We start from the raw sequence: 22,192 nt of genomic DNA, 5'->3' as shown, positions 1-22,192 counted from the left end.
TTTTTTTTTTTTTAAAGATTTTATTTATTTATCTGAGACAGAGAGAATGAGAGAGACAGAGAGCACATGAGAGGGGGGAGGGTCAGAGGGAGAAGCAGGCTCCTTGCCGAGCAGGGAGCCCGATGCGGGACTCGATCCAGGGACTCCAGGATCATGACCTGAGCCGAAGGCAGTCGCTTAACCAACTGAGCCACCCAGGCGCCCTAGTAGATTTAATTTCTGATTAAAACCTAGGACCTCGGGACACCTGGGTGGCTCAGGTTATGATCCCAGGGTCCTGGGATCGAGTCCAGCACCGGGCTCCCTGCTCAGAAGGGAGTCTGCTTCTCCCTCTCCCTCTGCTGCTCCCCCCTGCTTGTGCTTGCTCTCACTCTTTCTCTCTCAAATAAATAAATAAAATCTTAAAAACAACAACAACAAAACACATAGGACCATATAGCACTTCATTACATAATTCCATGCATGTTACCAGGATTGAAACTCCTCATTTTGGTTCTTATTCAAACAAACAGGTGCTCTCTGAAGAACACAATCAGCTACATAGAACCATATACAAAACACCATTAATCATAACCACGAGATGGGAAGAATTATTTCAGGAATTCAAAAGTCTAGCAAAAGAGGGAAAACTAGTTCTTGTATACACACTGTCGTTCAGGGAGGTGCTTATGATTTCCCAGGAATTCTTACTTAACAGTTTACAAAACATTTTCAGATATTTCTGATGCTCCTGATAACTGGGAGTTAGGCCAGGGAGATATTATCTAAGTATCAGATAAGAAGGCACCATGTTAAAAGTTAAGCAGTCTGGCTTAATATCCTAGAGCCAGAGTGGAAGTGCTAGGACTTGAACCCAAACATGCACACTTTTCTAATGTGAATTTTCAGATTCTTTCTATGTGCAAAACATAGCCTTAGGCTAGAGGAACTAGTACAGTAAAGTATATCATCTCTGCCCCCTTTTTAAAAGTGGGTATTTCTTTTTAAAATTCAGCTTTATTGAAGTACAACTGACAAATAAAATTGTAAGATACTTAAAGTGTACATCTGATATACATATACATTGTAAAAGTATCCCCCCACCGACCTGACACCTCAGTGGACTCACATATTGATACCTTCTGCCCTTAAGAAGCTTAAAATATAGGAGAAGATAGACTAATTTATTCATTTATGAGTTAAGCCCTTAACTGTTAATTCAGGGGGGTAGATAGTCGGGAGAGACAAATGTCCGCTCCCCGGCGTGATGCATCGATGCAAATGTCACAGAATTAGGTCCATCACAAGGTACAATAGAGTACGAAGTTAAGGCTTGTCCATTGTACCCCAACATGGCTGCAGTAGGAAAGGATTTACAGAGGAAGTAACTCGAGTGGAGAATTGAGAGAGGAATGAGTGCTCTCCAGGCAAACAGGATAGAGAATGGAATTTGTGACTGAAAGGAAAAACTTTACAAAAGGTAGAAGGGTTCTGAGGAAATGCTCCCAAGGTAGAGATCAGCAAGACTGCTCCAGCCTTTTGAACCAAGGGTGAAGTTGATCCCACCTGATGAAAGCCGCTGAAGTATTTTTGAAATAGCAAAGTGAAATGCATTGGATATGCATTTTTAATACAAGGTGGAAAAAGTGCTATAATTAGAGGTGTAAGTAGCATTTAAGGGAGCATGAAGAAAGCCCTTTGAACTTAGTCTTCCTTCTATATATATATATTTTTTCATTTAAAAATAGATAGTAGGTATAAATATAGGTAAAAAGTGAAAGGTCGCCTTAACTTGTCATCCACCACCACCACCCACTCACTCCTAGATGCAGGTAACTACTATTTTTAGTTTCTGTTGGATCCTTTCAGTTTCCTTGTATCTAGACTATCATATAGAAAATATATTTTTAAATTTATCTGTCTTTTTACTAAAGAGCACTATGCCACACATAGATCTTCCCATTGCTTTCCTCCCTTAATAGATCTTGGTGATCTTTCCATATCAGTCCTCTAAGGGGGTGCCCTCATGCCTTTTTTTTTTTTTAAATAGCTGCAGAATATTCTGTTATGTGAGTGTTACATAATTTGTTTAATCAGTTCCCTGCAGATGGACATTTGATTTGCTTCCATCTTTTGCTATTCTAACCAATGCTATATGGAGTCCCAGGCCAAGTGTATATGCATTTGGAATTTTGATAGGTACTGCCCAATTGCCCCCGTTAAGAGTTCTTATTTTTCAATATTTTTATTCTCCAGAGTGGGAGCCCTTTTAGGGCAGGGACTATATCTTATTTAGCTTTACTTCCTCAACTCTAGCCAGAAATGCTTAATATGTTGTTGTTAAATTAATTCCTACTAGAAAGGAAGGAAGGTCATATCCCCTAAAAGGGACATAATTGCTAGTAAGATAGGATCAGATTCCCTCATTCCCTTTTAAAAAAGTACGGCAGAGAGGACAAAGGAAAGGGTTCAATCCACAGAGCCAGTGGACACTTCTCACCATATATTTTAGAAAAGATCAGGTACTAAATTCTAGGGCTCTAAAGTGTTAATTTTACTACCTTGTCTTTTTTGAAGAGGAAAGAATATTTACAACAGTCTTATTTGTAATTTAAAAAATTCTAATGAAAATAGTCGTGTTGCCATCAAAAGAAATGGAGAAAACTTAAATGCATGTTATTAAGTGACAGAAGCCAATCTGAAAAGGCTGCATACTGTATAATTCTAACTATATCATGTTCCGGAAAAGGCAAAACTATGAGACAGCAAAAAAGACTGGTGACTCCCAGAAGTGGGGTTGGGGGGAGAGGAATGAACAGGTGCAACAGAGGATTTTTAGGGCAGTGAAAATACTTTGTATGATACCATAATGATGGGTACATGTCATTATTTATTTGTCCAAACCCGTATAACACCAAGAGTGAACCATAACGTAAACTATGGACTTTGGGTATTACGATGCATCGGTGTAGGTTCATCGATTGTAACAAGTGGTACCATAGGCTGGGGTGGGGAAAGCTCACAATGGTGAGGCTGTGTGTTTGTGGAGGCAAGGGGTATATGGGAAACCTCTGTACTTTCTCCTCAATTTTGCTGTTAACTTAAAAGCTGCTCTAAAAAAAAAAAATCTTAATTTTAAAAAAGTGTTAATTCTTTAAAAAGAACGTGTCGTGTCCCTTTAGCATTATTATTTTGCTGCAAAGTCACTTTTGAAGGTTTTAAAGTTTCCATGTGGTTCAGCCTTCCAGCACTACGAGGGGGAGGGGCCACGTGAACCAGCTTCGCTCTTTTGTCTCTGGGAAGGACTGAGTCACGGAGTGTCTAGCAACTGATTCAGGTCACTGTGAGTCAGGGGCAGACCTTGGGACAGATGAGTATTTCTCATCACACTGGCACAATTATACACGCAGTTAAGCACAAGTATGCATTCTAGGACTTTTCAAAGTTTTTCTACACAATCTTCATTTTCTCTTCTAAATTTATCTGAAACCTTATGTGTTCTTTCTAAGTAATTCTAAAATAATTTGTTGGTATCAGAACACTTTTGAAGTCTAGAGAACTTGAAAAGACTAAAGGCAACTTTAATCTTTGCCAAGTTAGCTTTCCTTTTGCAGAAAGTGTCTGTGTCAACACAGAATACCACAGTGACAGTTTTACCTACTCTTCTTCATCCATTATTGGGACAGTGCACATTTTCTACCATTGTAAACAGAAATCCCAAAGTCCTTAACATCTATCCCAATAAATGACCTTGATTTCGTCTCTTCAACTCTTTTTTTTTTTTAAGATTTTATTTTTAAGTGATCTCTACATCCAACATAGGCCTCAAATTTACAATCCCAAGATCAAGAGTCACATGCTGTACTGACTTAGCCAGCCTGGCGCCCCTCTTCTCAACTCTTAATCCACCTCAGAAGGTGGCTGGGTTTCTCTCAGTGCATCTGCAGGTGCAACAGTTGTATTGTTTTTCAGAAGTTATTTCCCAACGTCCTATGGAATAATCAGATAGGGCAGACCTTATTATTTTCTGTATCAAAATGGAGCTGGGGTGCCTGGGTTGCTCAGTCGGTTAAACGTCTGTCTTGGGCTCACATCGTGATCCCAGGGGGGCCTGGGATCGAGCCCAGCACTGGGCTCCCTGCTCCGCGGGGAGTCTGCTTCTCCCTCTCCCTCTGCCTGCCCTCTCTCTCTCTCTCTCTCTGGCAAATAAATAAATAAAATCTTAAAAAAAAAATGGAGCTGGCATCAACATGGACAATAAACATTTATCTTTAGTTCATGCTCAGGAGGCACGGACATTTTAGAGGGAAAAGAGATGCGGATATGCCTACTACACTCCCTGACTAGAGCGTCAGCTTAGACACAGCCAGGCTAAGCCTCAATATTCTTTTTTTTTTTTTAGATTTATTTATTTATTTGAGAAAGTGAGAATGAGAGAGAGAGAACACATGAGAAGGGGAAGGGTCAGAGGGAGAAGCAGACTCTCCGCCGAGCAGGGAGCCCGATGCGGGACTCGATCCCGGGACTCCAGGATCATGACCTGAGCCAAAGGCAGTTGCTTAACCAACTGAGCAACCCAGCCTCGGTATTCTTAACTGTTACCTGCAGATAGGAAATCCTTATTTAGATTTCTTTTCTCAGAGGCCATTATAACCTGCAGTTAATGACTCACACTTGATATTCCTGGGAGTCTCCAAACAGATTGGCACACAGATTCAAACATAGCCGTGAAATGAATGGTTGAAAAAAAATTAATATTAGGAGGAAAGAAAGATAAAAGCTGAGGTGCAAGGACAATAAAGCAATGGTGTAGGTGCCAGGGTTTCTTAAGAGGGTGCAGGGATGGCTTTGGGTGGCCCATGACCCGATTATCACATGGAAAAATTCTGTATGAATGCACCTGTATTTTTCTAAGAAGATTCTTTCTTCAGGTCTTCAAAAGGGTCTGAAACCCTTTTTTCTCTCCCAAATTGAAGCTGAGGGTGGTTTCTCTTTGAATTCTTTAGTGAGCTGGCTAAACCTGATTTCGTATCACATTTTAGGCATTTTTATGTATATTGTTTGTGTTAAAATTTGCATTCCTTAGCTCATTTAATAGCTTGGCTGGGGGGCGCCTAGCTGGCTCAGTTGGAGGAGCACGGATTCTTGACCTCAGGGTTGTGAGTTCGAGCCCCACATTGGGTGTAGATATTACTTAAATAAATAAACGTAAAAAAAATTAAAAAATAAAAGCTTGACTGAGAACTATATACAAATTCATTCAAGTGGCTTCTTAAAAACACTCATTCTTCCCTGCGTTCGTTCACTTTCTCTACTTCAATTTAAGCACATTTTCTCTTTTTATTCAAGTATAGTTGACATGCATTATATTAGTTTCAGGTATATGACACAGTGATTCAACAACTATACGCCTTACGAAATGCTCACCAGGGTAAGTGTAGTTACCGTCTATCACTCTACAAAGTTATCACAATATTTATGCAGATTTTCTGTACATGATTAACATTCTCCAGTCACCAAACTCCTCACTTAATATGCTGACGTGATTTAGGATTTGGGATTATATTGTGATTATTTGTAGATCACAGAATTATTTCTCATCTGAAAGATTTTTCTAGCTGTCTCCATTACTAAGGAAAGGAGAGCGTCTATCTCAAATTGAACAGCTCCTCCTTAACTCTGGCTTTAACTGGTCAGAACCACAAACAAGTGACCCAGGACACTCAGCCTCAGCGAAGTCACCTTCAGATTTTTTGTTTTTGCTTTCAACACCTTTTCCTAGCAGTTTTGATCCTTATTGCTTCCCTGTTTTTTCTACAATAATCTTGTGGTTTTAAAGCATCTTACTATTGATATAGGTTGATTTTGTAAGTACATTTCAGAATGAACTAGTGTAGCTGTTTTTATAATAAAAATCCTGTATTATAGATGTGAAATCTTCAGTAAAGTTTTGAAAATATTGTAGCTTAAAGATGATTTCCAGAGTAAAGGGAGAAATGGGGAGGTATAAGTCAATGGGTACAAAGTTTTAGAAACACAAGATAAATAATTCCTAGAGATCTACTGTACAGCAGACAGAAAGTAGTTAACACACACACACACACACACATACACGCAAATAGTAATAGAGGGCAGGAAGAAACTTTTGGAGGTAATGGATAGATTTATGGCATCGATTATGCTGATGATTTCATGGAGGCATACTTACCTCTAATCTCATCAGGTTGTATACATTAAATATATACAGTTTTTTGTATGTCAATCATACCTCAATAAAGTGCTTTAAAAAAAGATATTTTCTGTTTACATAGTGCTCCATGGTTTCTAACGTATCTCTCAGGTATTACTTCGTTCTCCAAACAAAGCAGGTAAAGCAGGCATTATACCATTGCATTTTACAAGTGAGGACTCTGAGGCTCAGAGGCGGTGAGCCTTAGGCCACCTACCTAGACCTGGCAGAGGGCAAAGTCAGTACTTTTGAATCCAGGGCTGGCCTCACCACCCATCCATCTCTTGACTTTTTTCTTAAGCTTCAATTAAAGATAAACCTCAAACAAATCTCATATCAATATATACTGAGAAACTGGGTATAGAATAAAATTCTCTAGATCAAGTTTCTTAGCATTTGGCGGGGGGGATTTCTCCCTGGGCAGTTTGATGAAGTCCTTCTGCAAATATTATTTATAAATATGTAGAATGAAAATACATAGGATTACAAAGTAAACAAAACATGTTCAAATATAGTTATCAAGATGTCTTAAGATGTGTTACACTGCGGGGTGCCTGGGTGGCTCAGTGGTTTGAGAGTCCCACTCTATTTCGGATCAGGTTGGTAAGATCAAGCTCCACCCAGAGTCTGCTTAAGATTCTCTCCCTCTCCCTCTCCCCCTTTCTCTTGCACACGTGCTCTCTCTCAAAAAAAAATTTAAAAATAAAAAGTGTAACTCTGTATACTTTATTAATACACTTCTTTATTAAGACATTAAGTACCAAGATTAAAGAATAAGTGCAATACCTAGTATAATTATGAAATCATGAAAATATACATGATATTTCAAAGTATCTGCAAGAATTGTATAGGGACATGAAAATATTGAATTTTTATTGGTAACAAAGTACTAACCACTGTAATTTGTTGCCTACGTTCATAATAAAAGGAAATGCTAAAATTGATAAGGAAGATGTAATATTTTTTCCTCATCCAAGTTCATGGACCCCTGAAGTCTGGACTCTGGGAATAAGAACCTGTTCTTGACTCTCAGGCCATGGGAACACGGTCCCTTCTCCATGCTTCCAATGAGCAGCATCATTTCCTTGTTCCCTTTTTAAATGGTGAGAAGAGCAGCACGTACCTTCCAGGGTCTCGCACTGGACCAGGTTGAGGTAGTCCTGCTGGGTCAGGAGGCTGGCCTTGCACCCTCGCACCAGGCCTTCCAGGTAGCCATGGTCCACGTTAAAGTAGAACTCGGCGCCCTCAAGCATGGGGAAAGAGATCACAGCCAATTTGGGCTGAAGCAGCTCTGGATCCTAGTGGGCTCCTGATGATTTGCTCTAGTCTGGAAAAAAGTACTAGCAGTTATCAGGAAGAAACCTATCAGCTGATAGTCAGGGTTTTCATGACTAGTTTCCTCTGGTTTCTGTGGCTTTCATCAGCATGCTCAGCCCTGTTTTCACAGCAACAGTGAATCAGCGAGATAAGCCAAGTAAACGCGGACGCAAACCGCCACCGGGAGAGGGAGAGTGGGAGAGAGGGAGGGTCAGGCCTCTGCTCTGTCCCTCCCAGGGCAACTAGCCCCCTCCCAGCTTTGCCGTTGCAAGTCCTGAAACACTTGGTTTTGTGAACATTCCTCCCTCCATCTGAGCTTCTGAGCTTTCTGTTGTGAATTGCATTTGTCCTAAATTTCTTGAGGACTGTTAATATGAGAAAAGGGAGGGCTTTTTTTTTTTTTTAATTATGTTTTGTAAATAGATCAGTTGGGAACAGGCAGTTCGAAGAATCCTGAGAAGCTAATTCAGCAATGCAGTTGTTTGTAAAACAAATGTTTAGTAATGTCTTAACATTGCAAAGGCTAATAACTGTTTACCCCCCACCCCTCCACTCCCCCTGCTCCCTGCCCCCAGCCCCAAATCTGGGAGCAGAGCCCAGAAAGCAATCCTGGAGGCAAACATTCTATAATAAGCTACTACCTTTACAAAATTGGACCCTTTATAAGGCACTTTTTATTTTCTTTTTCCCATTTAAATCTCACAATCACTGGAACATATATCTGGGCAGATAGTATTATTACCCAAATCACAGATAAGAAACCAGATCTCAGAGTTTGAGAGACAGCTCAAACTGCACGTAATACAGTATGTACTTAATTAAGCCAGAACTTACTGAATTTAATGCTCCAAAAAGGAGTGCTTGTTCTCTCCTATACTTAGCTCAAAAATTGTGTCAAATATCCTGAACACTATATATATATATATAATATTTCACTTTCATATATATGATGTCAAATTCTTAATTGAATTTAAAGTGCCAGAAATTCTCCAGTCTCTGTCTCAGTATTTTCAAACTGGGAGAAGCTAGATAAGATTAAATCACAAGAAATTCTGCTTTAGTTGTTGAAAATTGCAGAGAGCCAGACTTGGTCTAGCACAGTGTCCAGCATTTTGAAAGCATTTAATAAACAGTAGAGGTTCTTTTGATTACATCATCATTATCCACCAAATTCCCTGAGTATGTTTTAGGTTGAATCATATGAACTTATAACTTTTGTAGATCAAAAAATGGTTGCCTATCAGTAATTTTATACATTTCAATTTAATACAAACTTACAATTAAATAAATTAGAAAACAAATTCATCATTCCCTAATCATTTTAGCATATTACTATTATTTATGCATTTGAGGTTATGTCTACTGTATATATATGATAGATATTCTGCATAATGGCTTGTTACCATGCATCCCTCTTCAAGTAAGGGTTTAATGATATCATTATTGTAAATTTGAAGTTGACCATGGTGGAAGTGTTTAGTACGGGGAAATAGGCAAATGGTAACAATCAGGGCTTGATTTATTGTTGGTTGTTTGTCTAGACTTGAGAACATGTTAATAATCCCTCTAGCCATTACATTGTGAATTGCAAATTTTGGAGAAATAGTCTCTTAGTATTCAAAAACCCTTATCTGATTTAGCAAAGATAGCATTCACATAATAAGGAACAAGTGAAGTTCTGATATATGTCTTTATTGTTTCAATTTCATTCTACTCTTTAGTGTAAATAAAAATATCAACCATCACTCAGGGGTGCCTGGGTGACTCAGTCATTAAGCGTCTGCCTTCAGCTCAGGTCATGATCTCAGGGTCCTGGGATCGAGCCCCAGAGCCCCATATCGGGCTCCCTGCTCAGCGGGAAGCCTGCTTCTCCCTTTCCTTCTGCCTCTTCCCTCTGCTTGTGCTCTTTTTCCCTTTTTCTCAAATAAATAAATAAAATCTTAAAAAAATATATCAACCATCATTCATCTTGGAACCACATTTATTTGTTGGTTGAAATAAAGTTTGGCTACAGTGTGGTCATATCTTTTATAATAGTAAAATTTATAATAACATATACAAACATATTTTGGGGGGAGAACCAGTTGTTAAACACAATACAACACACAATCCTCACCGTTTTGCCCAGAGCTAGCCTTGCATGTCAACATGCTCAAAAAAAATTTTGTGTATGTGTGTGTGCAAAAAGACATTTTATTTTTTTTATTTTTATTTTTTTATTAAAGATTTATTTATTTATTTGAGAGAGCGAGAATGAGAGAGAGTACATGAGAGTGGGGAGGGTCAGAGGGAGAAGCAGGCTCCTCGCTGAGCAGGGAGCCCGATGTGGGACTTAACCAACTGAGCCACCCAGGCGCCCCAAAAAGACATTTTAATTTGCCATCCTTTACATTTATATGCAGAGCCAAGTTCCAATGTTTCTTTAAAATGATAGATCAGGGGCTTCTGGCTGGCTCAGTCTGTAGAGCATGTGACTCTTGATCTCAGGGTCATGAGTTTGAGCCCCATGTTGGGTGTAGAGGTTACTTAAAAAATTTTTCTTAAAAGACTACAAAATAATAAAAAAATGATAGATACCAACTTCCTCTGTGATTACAAAATTCATGAATGAGGCAGGCCAAATACTTCTCTTCACATAATCCTTTAAACTTGGCCCAAACAAAAATGTCTCATTCCTGCTAAAGGTACTCATCAGAGATGAGATCCAACTCCTGAGAGATGAGAGGAAACCCAGTGCAGTGACATGCATCTGGAGCTTCTTTATAAATGTGTCCCCATGGTGCAAACAAAAGAAAAATGTTCGTTTCAGTGTTTAAACTACCAACGACGTTTAGGAGAGCAGCTTGCACTATGGCAGAGTATGGGTTTAAGTCACTTCCCCTCTAAGGACCAGGGTTTCCATGTGTAAAATGAGGATAATAATACTTACCTCGATGTGGAGAAAGGGGAACCCTCCTACACTGTTGGTGGGAATGCAAGCTGGTGCAGCCACTCTGGAAAGCAGTATGGAGGTTCCTCAAAAAGTTGAAAATAAAGCTACCCTACGACCCTGCAATTGCATTACTGGGTATTTACCCCAAAGCTACAAATGTAGGGATCTGAAGGGGTATGTGCACCCCAATGTTTATAGCAGCAATGTCCACAATAGCCAAACTATGGAAAGGGTCCAGATGCCCATCAACAGATGAGTGGATAAAGAAGATGTAGTATATACATATATATATATATATATATATATATGTATATACATACATACACAATGGAATATTATGCAGCCACCAAAAAACCGAAATCTTGCCATTTGCAATGACGTGGATGGAACTAGAAGGTATTATGCTAAACGAAATAAATCAATCAGAGAAAGATAATTATCATATGATCTCACTGATATGAGGAATTTGAGAAACAAGACAGAGGATCATAGGGGAAGTATGGCATCCTCTTTCCACCCCAAGGTGCATCCTACCCAACACTCTGCCTCTAAAGACACTCCCAGAGACTGTTCAAAAGTGGCGTGGCTGTCCACCTTGAGAACTACCTCAGAGCTTAGCAAGGCCTTGGCCTGCCTTAGTCCACTACATCGAAACATCCAGGGACGCCTGGGTGGCTCAGTCGGTTAAGTGTCTGCATTGGGCTCAGGTCATGATCCCAGGGTCCTGGGATTGGGTCTGCATCGGGCTTTTCCTAAAGCTGTATGTATTAGTTGTTGGTTTAGATTTTAAAGCATTACATGTCCCAGAATATAATCTATAACTGCCATGTAAGCATCATCCAGCTTCACTAATAATCCACTGAGAGCCAATTTTGATTTAGCTATACCAGGTATCAGAAGCTTTTCTGCATAGGGCAAGATAGCAAACATTTGAGGCATCGTGGGCCATACTGTTTCTATCGCAACTACCCAACTCTGCCATTGTTGCAGGAAAGCAGCCATAGACCACACATAAATAAATGAGCATGACTGTGTTCTAATAAACTTCATTTTCAGAAACAGGTGGTGGGCTGGATTTGGCCTCTGGGCCATAGTTTGCCACTGCCTGATCTATAACCTTGCCCACTTACTCCTCACCCTGAATTATTTTCAAGGAAACCCAATATATCATATTACTTTATGCCCAAATTTCAGTATCTCTAAAAGATAAGGACCCTTTTATAATAAAATTATAATTCTATCATAATACTAAAGTGATTTATTAATATTAAATATCCAATGTTCAAATTGTCTCAGCATTTTTTTTTTTTTTTTACATTTGCTTTGTTTGAAGGAGGAGACGTTACAATTGGTTTATATGTCTCTTAACTTTCTTCTAGGTATACTTTCCCTTCCACTAGTGCTATTTTTAAAGAAACTGAGTCACATGTTCTAGAGAGGTTTCCACAGTTTGGAATTTGCTGATTGCCCCTGAGGTGTCATTTAACTTGTTGCTCTGTCTCCTGTAATTCCTATAAATTGGTAGTTAGATCTGGAAGCTAGATCACCCTTACGTAGGATTGTTTTGGAAGAACACTTCACAGCGGTATTGAGTATTTCCATGAGGATACATGTAACATTTGTCTCTCCCTGCTTTTTTTTTTCTTTTTAAAGATTTTTTTCTTATTTTTAAGTAATCTCTGGAGTTGGATGCTTAGCAGACTGAGTCACCCAGGTGCCCCTAACTTATAGTTCTTATATAGAAAGGCAGGATAAATGCTTCAGTAACTACTACTTATCCCTTTTCCAAATAATGAATTTGTTCCCTAGCATCCTCCAAAAGTGACCAATAAGAGTTTTATTTTTATAAAAAATAGTGTTTTTAATTTATGGATTTAAACCTAGCCAGCATGTTCTTCTGCTATAACTCTGGTAGTCTTTGACAGCTTCCTTGCTTTCTGTAATGACAGGACGTTCCATGCTCATTTTGTACAGTTTCTGCCCAGACCTGGAATCAGCTATTTCTCCCAAAGCTCTGGTTTAACACGGTGTTCAGAAAAAAGGCAAAGTCTCTGCAGCGTCGTGGGCAATGCAGCAGGTGGCGATGGCCCCGCGCTGCTCACTGGAAGCTAAGGTCAGTAACCAGGGGTGGCGGATTTCTCAGAGCACATGTGCTCAGTAGAGGCAGTGTTTTTGTAGATGGGTTTGCTATTACCTTTCCTTAACATTCCCCTGCACTTCAGCTGTTCTAATTGGAACTTGTCAAAACAAAGCAAACCTCTCAGGTCAGCCCAAGAAAAACATTATCCTGAAAAAAAAAATGCGTTTTAAAGCCACATGAACTGAACTCCTGTGTACGTTCTTCAAGAACCTCGACTTGATTAACGTGGATCACGGCGAGAAAAAACGGAAAGCATGTAACTGAATTCTGAACTCGGCACAGGAACGTTGCAGGCAGACCAACATGGCTCCCTTGACGTTGATTCGGAACAGCTCTCGTGTTACCAGCCGCGGTCCGCTTCTGGCTTCACTTAACTCTTGTGAACAGGAGAATTTGCGAACTGTCATCAGAATCAGTGACTTTTCCCGGCTACTTTATGTTTGAGGTTAGAAGTGGAATTATCCACACTTTGTTGATTTTGGATTACTCAAAGTTTTAAGGGTATTTTAATATTTTCTTCTTCCTGAAAAGAAAACTACAAGTATTTCAGGTGTTGGCTGGCTATGAAACCTGTTCGGTCAGTGATTTGCAATGTGCTGTCTGCCCTAATGATTCACTTTTTGTACTTTAACAAAAGAGTATTTTTGCTTTCATATATTAATTAAACCTGGACCGAATACAGTACATGCCTTCCTTCATAATATCTCATGTTCCTCAGTGGCCCTATTTCGTTTATTGCAAAATCTGCTCTATGGCAAAAATTTTTAATCTGATTAGAAAAGAACAAAAATCAATCATCACTCATAATATCCAGATACAATATTTACATAGGTATGACTATGCAAAGTTAAAAAGTTCAGAATCTTGGAATGGCTATTTGTTTCCAAAGCTTAAGGACATTAATTAGTACTTTAATCCAAATTCCATATTCTGAATAATTACTCGAGAAAGATGATAATTTCCTCTTACATTTTATATTTTGTTCTTTCTGTTTTCTTTTCTGCTCACCAAAGCAATGCATACTTTCTGCAAAACTTCAACCATTACAGAAATACATGAGACGAAATTACCTCTAATACCACTCTGAAGAGATAACCACTAATAACAGTTTGGATCGACATTGGAAAATGTTATTTATTTATTTATTTTTTTAAGATTTTATTTATTTATTTGACAGAGAGAGACACAGCGAGAGAGGGAACACAAGCAGGGGGGGTGGGAGAGGGAGAAGCAGGCCTCCCGCGGAGCAGGGAGCCCGATGCGGGGCTCGATCCCAGGACCCTGGGATCATGACCTGAGCCGAAGGCAGATGCTTAACGACTGAGCCACCCAGGCGCCCCTGGAAAATGTTATTTAAGCTCCAAACTATTTGCCACTGTGGTGCCAGACTTAAATTTTCAAGGAGAAGGTCATTTTGGTTTTGAACCACAAGAGGTCACCATAACATTATAGTAAGCCTCTTTTCATTTGCTTTGCCTTACCTATAAATCTTTTCATTTGAAGAATGTCACTTCAAAGTTTAAACAAGTGACTTCCAGTTGTTTATGTTAAAAGATTTCTTTTAGACCTCTCACTAAGTTCAAGGAGTCCTGCCAAGACCTGTCTCTTACTCCATGCCCTAAGCCATCATTGGTCTTCATAAATGCAAGCCCTTCTTTTCTTCTTTCTAGACTACAAATTATTTTTTTTACTTTTTCATCTGTTATTTCACAAACTGGTTTCATTTACCCTTTATATTCACAGCAATTTATCTTGTTTTCAGCATCCCTGAGAGATGTTCTGGGGGAAGGAGGGGAAGAAAGTATCTGTGGACAAATAGGTTTGAGAAATGCAATAGATAAGTATATCCCACGTTGGACAAAGTGCATATTAACATAAAAAATCTCTGAGAAGTCCTTTGGTGATTAAAATTGGTTAACTTTAAAACAGCATTTTCCAAGCAATTGGTTGGACAGTAGCTCCCTTTCTTTGGGTAATTCATGCCTTTAAAACCAGAAGTAGTATTCTTTGGAACATTTGGGAAACCCTGATTTATAACATTAATTATTTTTAAATGTTATAAAGCTCATATTGTACTATTATATAAACAATATCTGTAACTTGAAGAAATTATGTATTTTTTTGAATTCACGTGTATTTTAAAATGTAACAACCTTACAACGTTTTCTTCTCTCCTATAAGTGTTTCCCATTTTTTAAATTTTTTCTATCTTGATGGCAGAGATCCCAGGACCTGTCTTGCTATAGCGGTAAGCTCCTATGGTAATTACATGAACTAATGATGGAAAATTCACCACTAGGTATAATAAATGGCATTATTATGCCAAGAGCACTATTTCTATGAGGAAGTATGAACTAAGAAAAATAAATTATTATAGGTAGAAAGGTCATTATTTTACATTATTATAAGGCTAGAAAAATGTCACAGAAGAAAGATTTGTAATCAGAAAAGATTTTATACTAATAAATCTTAAAATCAGAACAGGATGGGACCTTGGATGTCATTTAACATAATGTCACACCAACTGCAGAAATAGGGAGGAACTCATGTTTTTTTGAGACTAATCATTAAATTTTCAGATATTTCCAAGTATTAAAAATATCTACTTCCTAGTAAAGGAAAGCATGCTTCCATAGAACTCCAATACACTATTCTATTTCAGCAAGATAGGTTTTTTTTTTTTTTTAATATTATGTGGGTCACCAAATTCTCTTAAAAATTATTACAAAATGGCTTTTAAAAAACATTTGAAATGATTTTTTTTTTTTCTGGAAAAGAAACCTCTTAACGTAAGAGTGCTTCAAATGCCACATGGAATAGAATTATAAAACATATAGGGAAATGACAGAGAAGTTGGGAACATAAAAAACATCCTTCTCACCTTAAAGAAAGGGAAACTCAGCTTCAAAAGAGTTGAGGTTTGTTTTTTTTTTTTTTAAACAGACATGAGAAATCCATAGTGGCAGAACTGGGGATAGAACAAAGATATTCTGACTCCAGGTTTCGGATTCATTCCACTATTTTAAAAGTGACTTATAAGCTGTTCATAATTTTACACAAATATGAGTTTATTATTCAATTGTCCTTAGAGCTATAATCTGAAATGGAGTTATTCTTCTGGGGGAAAAAAAACCTACACTTCTCTATTTACACCACTAGATGGCAGGTTACTGAATGACCCACAATAGGCGCAGGACCGCCTATAGATCTAGAGTGGTAAATAGGGTCATTGAAAAGAATGGTGAATTGCAAAGTCACAAAAGATAGGAAATTGTAAAGATTTAGGTGAATGGGATTTGCTTGCTGAGAGTGAGGTCATCATTTCCTCCACTTTACTGGGAAAGTAGTGAAAGCCAGTTCCAATGACCGTTGAACCATTGAACCCTGAGATACAATTCGTTTTGGTGATCTCACATCTGTGTGGTGAGTAGAAAACAAGAAGGTTTAATCAAAATTACTGAGACTGATTACACAGGGCATTTCAGCATCAGAATGTTTCCACTGTAGAAGACCTTTCGGAGTACAATGCAAGAGGCAGAAACAATAAAGGAAAAAACTGAAAAGACTTTTACACAAATATTTACACAAATACCTGTGTAATGGGCCCCCTGGCTGGCTAGGTCCCTAGAGCAGGAGACTTTTGATCTCAGGCTTAGCACATACCTAAAAAAAAAAAAAAATCCTCTGTGTTGAAGGGGTTGATGGTAGCACATTCCAGTGTCCTCTATGCAATGGAACTAAATATTCAATAACAAAGGAATGCTTAATTACATTGTAGAGCACATACATGATGGAATGCTGGTCAGCCATTTAAAATCATCCTTTAGAGGGATGCCTGGGTGGCTCAGTCGGTTAAGCGGATGCCTTTGGTTTAGGTCATGCATGATCCCAGGACCTTGGGATAGAGCCCTGCAGTCAGGCTCCCTGCTCAGCGGGGAGCCTGCTTCTCCCTCTCCTCCCAGGGGCTCTCTGTTGCTATCTTTGTCTCTCTCTCCAAATAAATAAATAAAAACTAAAAAAAAATTTTTTTAATTAAATCATCCTTTAGATAAATGTATATTTTTTTGAGATGGGAAAATAAGGATACGGACAGGCAGAAAAAAATGTTACTTTGCATTATATATACCATGATATTTTTAATAAATAATAAAATACAAACATGGAAATGAATGACATTTATATACATCTATAAGTTAAAGTTGTTTCTCTCTCTCTCTCTCTCTCCACTCCTCTCCACCCCCACATCCTGTGGCAGCTACCTCATATCCCCATTTTCCTAGAGGTAAGGCATTTGGGGGCTATGAATTAACTGTTTAGATGGCCAGTTTTGCCATTTATGAGTTATCGCACTGAGTATGGCTGTGAATCTTTTTTTTTTTTTTGGCTGTGAATCTTTGGTTTACATTTTAATTCACTTTTAAATTTGATTGTCTAAAATAGTATTTTCAAATTGTGGTTTGTAGACCATTTGCATTGGGTTAAAAATGCAGATTCTTGGGCTCTTTCCCAGGCTCAATGAATCTGAAACTTGGGAAATGGCATTCTGGAATTTGTATTTTAAACTAGCTCCCTGAGTTATTTTTATGCACATTAAAATTTGAGAACAATTGGTAATGTCTGGGATCAAGGGTGAGAAAAATGAGAGCAAAAATATTTGAAGTAGTGAATGATTTTAAGCACTGTATTTTATTTATTAGACTTCTTGTCTGAACTATTTTTCTGGCAAATGGTTTTTACTCCACATTTTAAAAGGCACACACATATAGGGACAAACCAGTGATGTAATTTTAACAACCTCAGATCTTCCTACCAGCCACCCCAGAAATTTACTACTTCATTAAAGCACCAATATGATTTGGAAATTGAAGTGAATAAACCAAGAAAGAATTTCTTGATAAGCAAAACAAATCAACAATTCAGAAATAAAGCTTTATATAATGGAGGAATAAAATCTGGACTTAAGCATTCTCTGCTATTCCTGAAGCCAAACATCACCTGACACGTTTGGACACCAGAAGGGATGATTATTAATAGAGTGAAGAAAATTAGTCTTGAAAGCTTTCACAGCTGGCTTCAGCTTGACCATGGGCTCCTCTTGGGTAGAAAGGCTTTGTCTTACATTCTGAGACTAATGTTTTGGAAGGAAACTGTGACCTCCAATTTCAATCCCCAGCAGGTTTCTCCAAAATGTTGGCTTGAAAACATTGGTCGCAGACTAACAGTTGGAGAGAAGAGTATTGCCAAGAATGCAGTGGATGGTGTTCTAGGAAGAGAAAGCTATTTCCCTTGGAGAGAAAGGCTTGTGTGAGAATTGTATCTGGTACATGTGGAAATGCCTCGAAACCACAAGTCAATCAAGAACCAAGGTTCTTTTTCCTGTCGACTTCTTTTAAAGAGTTTGGTTTGGCTTAACTATTACAGCAAGGAAATCCAGGGCATGTCTCAGTAAATAGTAACAAAAACACTGGTTTATTTAAGTTAGAAATCAGTCTCTAAGCCACTGGTGTTTGAAATATTTTTGAAAACTGCAAAAATTCTTTGAATACAAGTTTTGATTTTTGTTAAAATGCTCATCTGAAAATAGTTCGTCTAGATAATTCAAATACTGCTTTCTTTTCATAATAATTGTATTGATAGTTGGTATCCGAGGCAGCCATGAGAACTGCACCTTGAGAACCTCTTACTTTCGGGAACTTGACTGAGGTCTATCTAGCCTCTGTGCTTTGAAATCCACTGCTGCGTTTGCGCAGAGGCCACCTGCTCCCCCAGCATCGGGGTGGCGGGAATCCTAAGACCTGTTCCTGAGAGACAGGGGACTCTTTTCTCAGAGCCTGATGACACTCTGCATGGCACTTTAGGACTCAATCTTTTTTAATGACTCTTTTAGTCTTTTTTTGGCTCCCTCCCTGTTTCCTTTTGCACAAGCATTTCAACGAATAAAATTCTTGCACATTTAGTCCTATTTTGGCACCTGCTTCTTGCAGGGCCTGGAATAACACACTATCTCTTTGGTAGTTTCTTCTCGCAGAATTACATTCTGATGGGAGGTTAAAGTGGTTGAATTTGAAGCGTAGGAGTAGACATGCATTTTTTTTTTCCAGAAAGGAAGAATATGGAGCTAGAATCGAGACTGCAGGGATGGAAGATTACAAAATGTCCTACTCTGCTGAGATGCCACTGGCAGTCATTTATCCCCTTTGTATTTCCATTTTCTTCTTAAATATCTTTGATCCTTTTTGAAATTTTTATTTCTCTATCTCCTAGCAACTGCACATTTTCCTTGCGAGGGGTTTTATCTGAAATCACATGTGTTTGTAGTTATCTCAACTTAATTTTTTAAATTATTTCTGCAGTTATCTCAGACCTTTGAAAAGTTTATAAAATGAAACCCCACAGAAGTGAATATAAAGGGGCGCCTGGGAGGCTCGGTCGGTCAAGTGTCTGCCTTCGGTTCAGGTCATGATTTTGGGGTCCTGGGATCAAGCCCCATGTCAGGCTTCCCACTCAGCAGAGAGTCTGCTTCTCCCTTTCCCGCTCCCTCTGCCCCTCCCCTGGCTCGCGCTCGCTCTCTCTCCTTCTCTCTCTCCCTCTCAAATAAATAAATAAAAAATCTTTAAAAAAAAAAGTGAATATAAAGGACTTACCATGGCAAAATCAAAGCGTTTGATTACAAAGGTATGTATAAACATTCAGATGTGCATACATTCATATTGATTCAGTCTGATAATAGTTTTAATGTCTATTGGCCACAGACTGAATCAACAAGAATTTACGGAGATCTTCCCTTTTTTTCAACAGCTAGATGGACACAGTAGTCCAGGTCCTCAAGAGACTTACTATCTAGTTATGATTAGACTTGACCACATGAAAGATCATAGAAACCCAGGCTTGGAAGAGGTTTGAATATTCATCAAGTCCAATCACTTTGAATATTCTCTTCCCCAACAAGGCCAAGTGCTTGAGAGACTACTTAACTCCAGTGAGAGAAAGGGCCTGCAATTTAGTCTCTAGCTATCTTTGACTTTCGAAATGCCTCTTTAAAATGAAGTTTCCCTCTCTGGTCTGAGTTCTACCTGTGAGGAAGCCAGTTTCCAAGATGGCCCCCTCAAATGCCCACGTCCTGGTAGTCACAGCCTTGCTTGGCTCCTGCCCACAGGGTACCAGAGTTGCGTGACCAAGAACAGATGGCAAAGGTGATGGGATGTCACTTCTGAGATGGAGTTATAAAAGACTGCAGCTTTGGTTTTGAGTGCTTTCTTCCTCCTTACCTGGTGCATGCTCTCTGGTTCTCTTCCCTTGTTGTGGGGGAAGCTGGCTGCTTGCTGTGTGGAGAGGACATTCAGGCAACCTGTGGAGAAGCGCGTGCGAGGAGGCTGTTTGTCCAACAGCCAGCAGGGAACTGAGACCTGCAATAGTTACAGACATAAAATTGGAAGGGTGTTCAGGCTCAGTGTAGCCATGAGGTGCCTGCAGCCTCATTGGACAGCTTGACGATAACTTCCTGAGACCCTGCACCAGATGCACCCAGCTGGGGTGCACCCCTCCTAGATACCTGATCTTCAGAACTGGGAAAAAATAAATGCTTATTGTTTGAAAGCTGCTAAATTTGGGGGAAATTTGTTACAGAATAATAGATAACTAATACCCCTTGAAGTCATTTACTTATATTTGTTTTTAATGTAACATATTGTAATTATATATAATATATAACAATGATGATATTTATTGAGCATCTATACTCTTCCACGTACTGTTCTAAGTGCTTTACATGAGTTAAGTTATTCACAAAAACCCTATGACATTTATATTTATATTATTTCAGGTTCCTAGATGAGAAAAATTGTGGGGGGTGCCCAGAAGGTTAAGTAGCCTTCCTAAGGTCATAGAGCTGGTAGAGAGTGTCACTGGGACTTGAACGTGGGAGTTCTATTTCCTGAGCCAAGCTCTCAGGAGGTCGCATCAAGCTGTAGGCTGGGGCTCTAGCCATCTCAAGGCCCAGTGGGGGTTGGAGAATCTGTTCCCAAGTTTGCTCACATAGTTGTCAGCAGGCCTAATTCCTTACTGTTTATTAGCCAGAGGCTTCCTTCCTCGCCACAGGAATTCATCTCATTAGTGAGTTTAAAAATGAGATCACACCACATAAGGCTTTCTTTTTTTTCTGCCCACCAACATATTATAAATGTTTTTCGATGTAACTAAACATTTCTAACCATCATTTTTTAAAGGCTTTGGATTCAAATTGCCACCTTTAAAAGACAGAATTTCTTTAGGTGAATCAGCTAAAATAGTGAAACACTTTCCCACTTGAATTGATGCACTAAAACAGGGAAACCTCATTCACCATGATGGCTGTCCACTTCTTTGGTTCGCTACTATAAAAAAAGTGAAATTTGTGTTTTTACTTGACAACAGAGCTCTTACCTACAGTATAGTACTATGTATACTAATAATTTGTCTTCTTTTTTGTACTTATAAGTTAAAGAATGTTTAAAACTTGAAATTCTACAGAAGTTAAGTATTCTTTATTTAGTGCCAAATGCAAAGATATGCAAGTTAACATGAATAATTCATTACTGTAGTGAAGGAAAAACATTTTCAGTCATTGAAAATTTCTTCCTGACTTGTCCGGATTATGGTCTTTGTTTCTTCTTTCTTTTTTGGTAAGGTGTCGTGAGAATGAGAAATAGTCTGCCAAGGGAAGCAGGAAAGTTTCTCCCATCTCTGACTTTCACACAAAGGCATCCTACTTAGAGTCTCTTATTACTTGTTCATGGGAACAAAGCTCAGCAAGCAGCTTTGCGCTCTTGCTTGCATGCAGTCGCATCGCTGTGTTTGTGAAATTGGCTTAAAAGAGCCCCATGCGAGTTGTCATTACAAACACAAATCCTACACCTTGGGAAAAAGGAAGTCAATCAGATGAACACCTTCAAACCGATGTTTCAGGCGTGAGATCACTTTAGGGAAAATGGATCCCAGCAGGAGGGCTCTTAAGAGAAGTAAGACTTGAAAAACAACCCCAACCAAATTGCAGCTATTCCAGAAGGATCTAATTCTAAATGAAGCAAATTCTTCATGTTATCTGTTTAAAATGTCTTTTGGTTATATATATTGTTTTTAAGATACGGGAGGGTATAGAATTGAAGGGCTTCCCAATGTTTCGCTCCTTGTGATAGCCCTAATTTCTTGTTTTGCTCTCCATTACTGAACTGTACTGAAGATCGACAATAGACTAGAATACAAAATGTTGATAATTTTTTTTCATGTTTTCCACTAATCTTGCTCATGTAAGAGTTAAATGAATTCTTTCTAAATGATAATCTTGAGTCTTTCATGGGTTTTGTTTTGGTATAATTCCTTACATGCTCTCAGTGGAATACTCTTTAAGAGTTGGATTAGGAGGTTATCTGCAAGTCTCTGCAGTGGCCCTCATAGGAACCTGTCTCTGGCAATGTGTGTTGTAGGCCCAGATAGGACATGGCAGGGAGGCCTCAGTCCAGATCTTGGTTTCTTACCAGTATGAAGGGAGCGAGACAAGGCCCAGGATCCTTGCCTGAGTTAAAGAGTCTCATCTGCCAGATTCTCCATCGTCCCGATG

The 22,192-nt window shown here is 38.8% G+C and overlaps 1 protein-coding gene across 1 annotated transcript in view; it reads right to left on the bottom strand.

Annotated features, from left to right (window-relative positions):
* ATP6V0D2 (ATPase H+ transporting V0 subunit d2) overlaps window positions 1-7,614 on the bottom strand; it is a 43,417-nt gene extending 35,803 nt beyond the window's left edge. Inside the window, exon 1 of the mRNA XM_006727120.3 lies at window positions 7,332-7,614. Coding sequence (XP_006727183.2) covers window positions 7,332-7,461 — 130 coding nt within the window. The 5' untranslated portion in view covers window positions 7,462-7,614. The remainder of the gene's footprint in view (window positions 1-7,331) is intronic.
* Between the last annotated feature and the right edge of the window lie 14,578 nt (window positions 7,615-22,192).

This window comes from Leptonychotes weddellii, chromosome 4 (assembly GCF_054177405.1).
Source record: "Leptonychotes weddellii isolate Sample4059 chromosome 4, ASM5417740v2, whole genome shotgun sequence".
NCBI classification, from domain to species: Eukaryota; Metazoa; Chordata; class Mammalia; order Carnivora; family Phocidae; genus Leptonychotes; species Leptonychotes weddellii.
The sequence above is the reverse complement of the archived record's forward strand: the minus strand, read 5'-3'. Positions and strand labels throughout refer to the sequence as shown.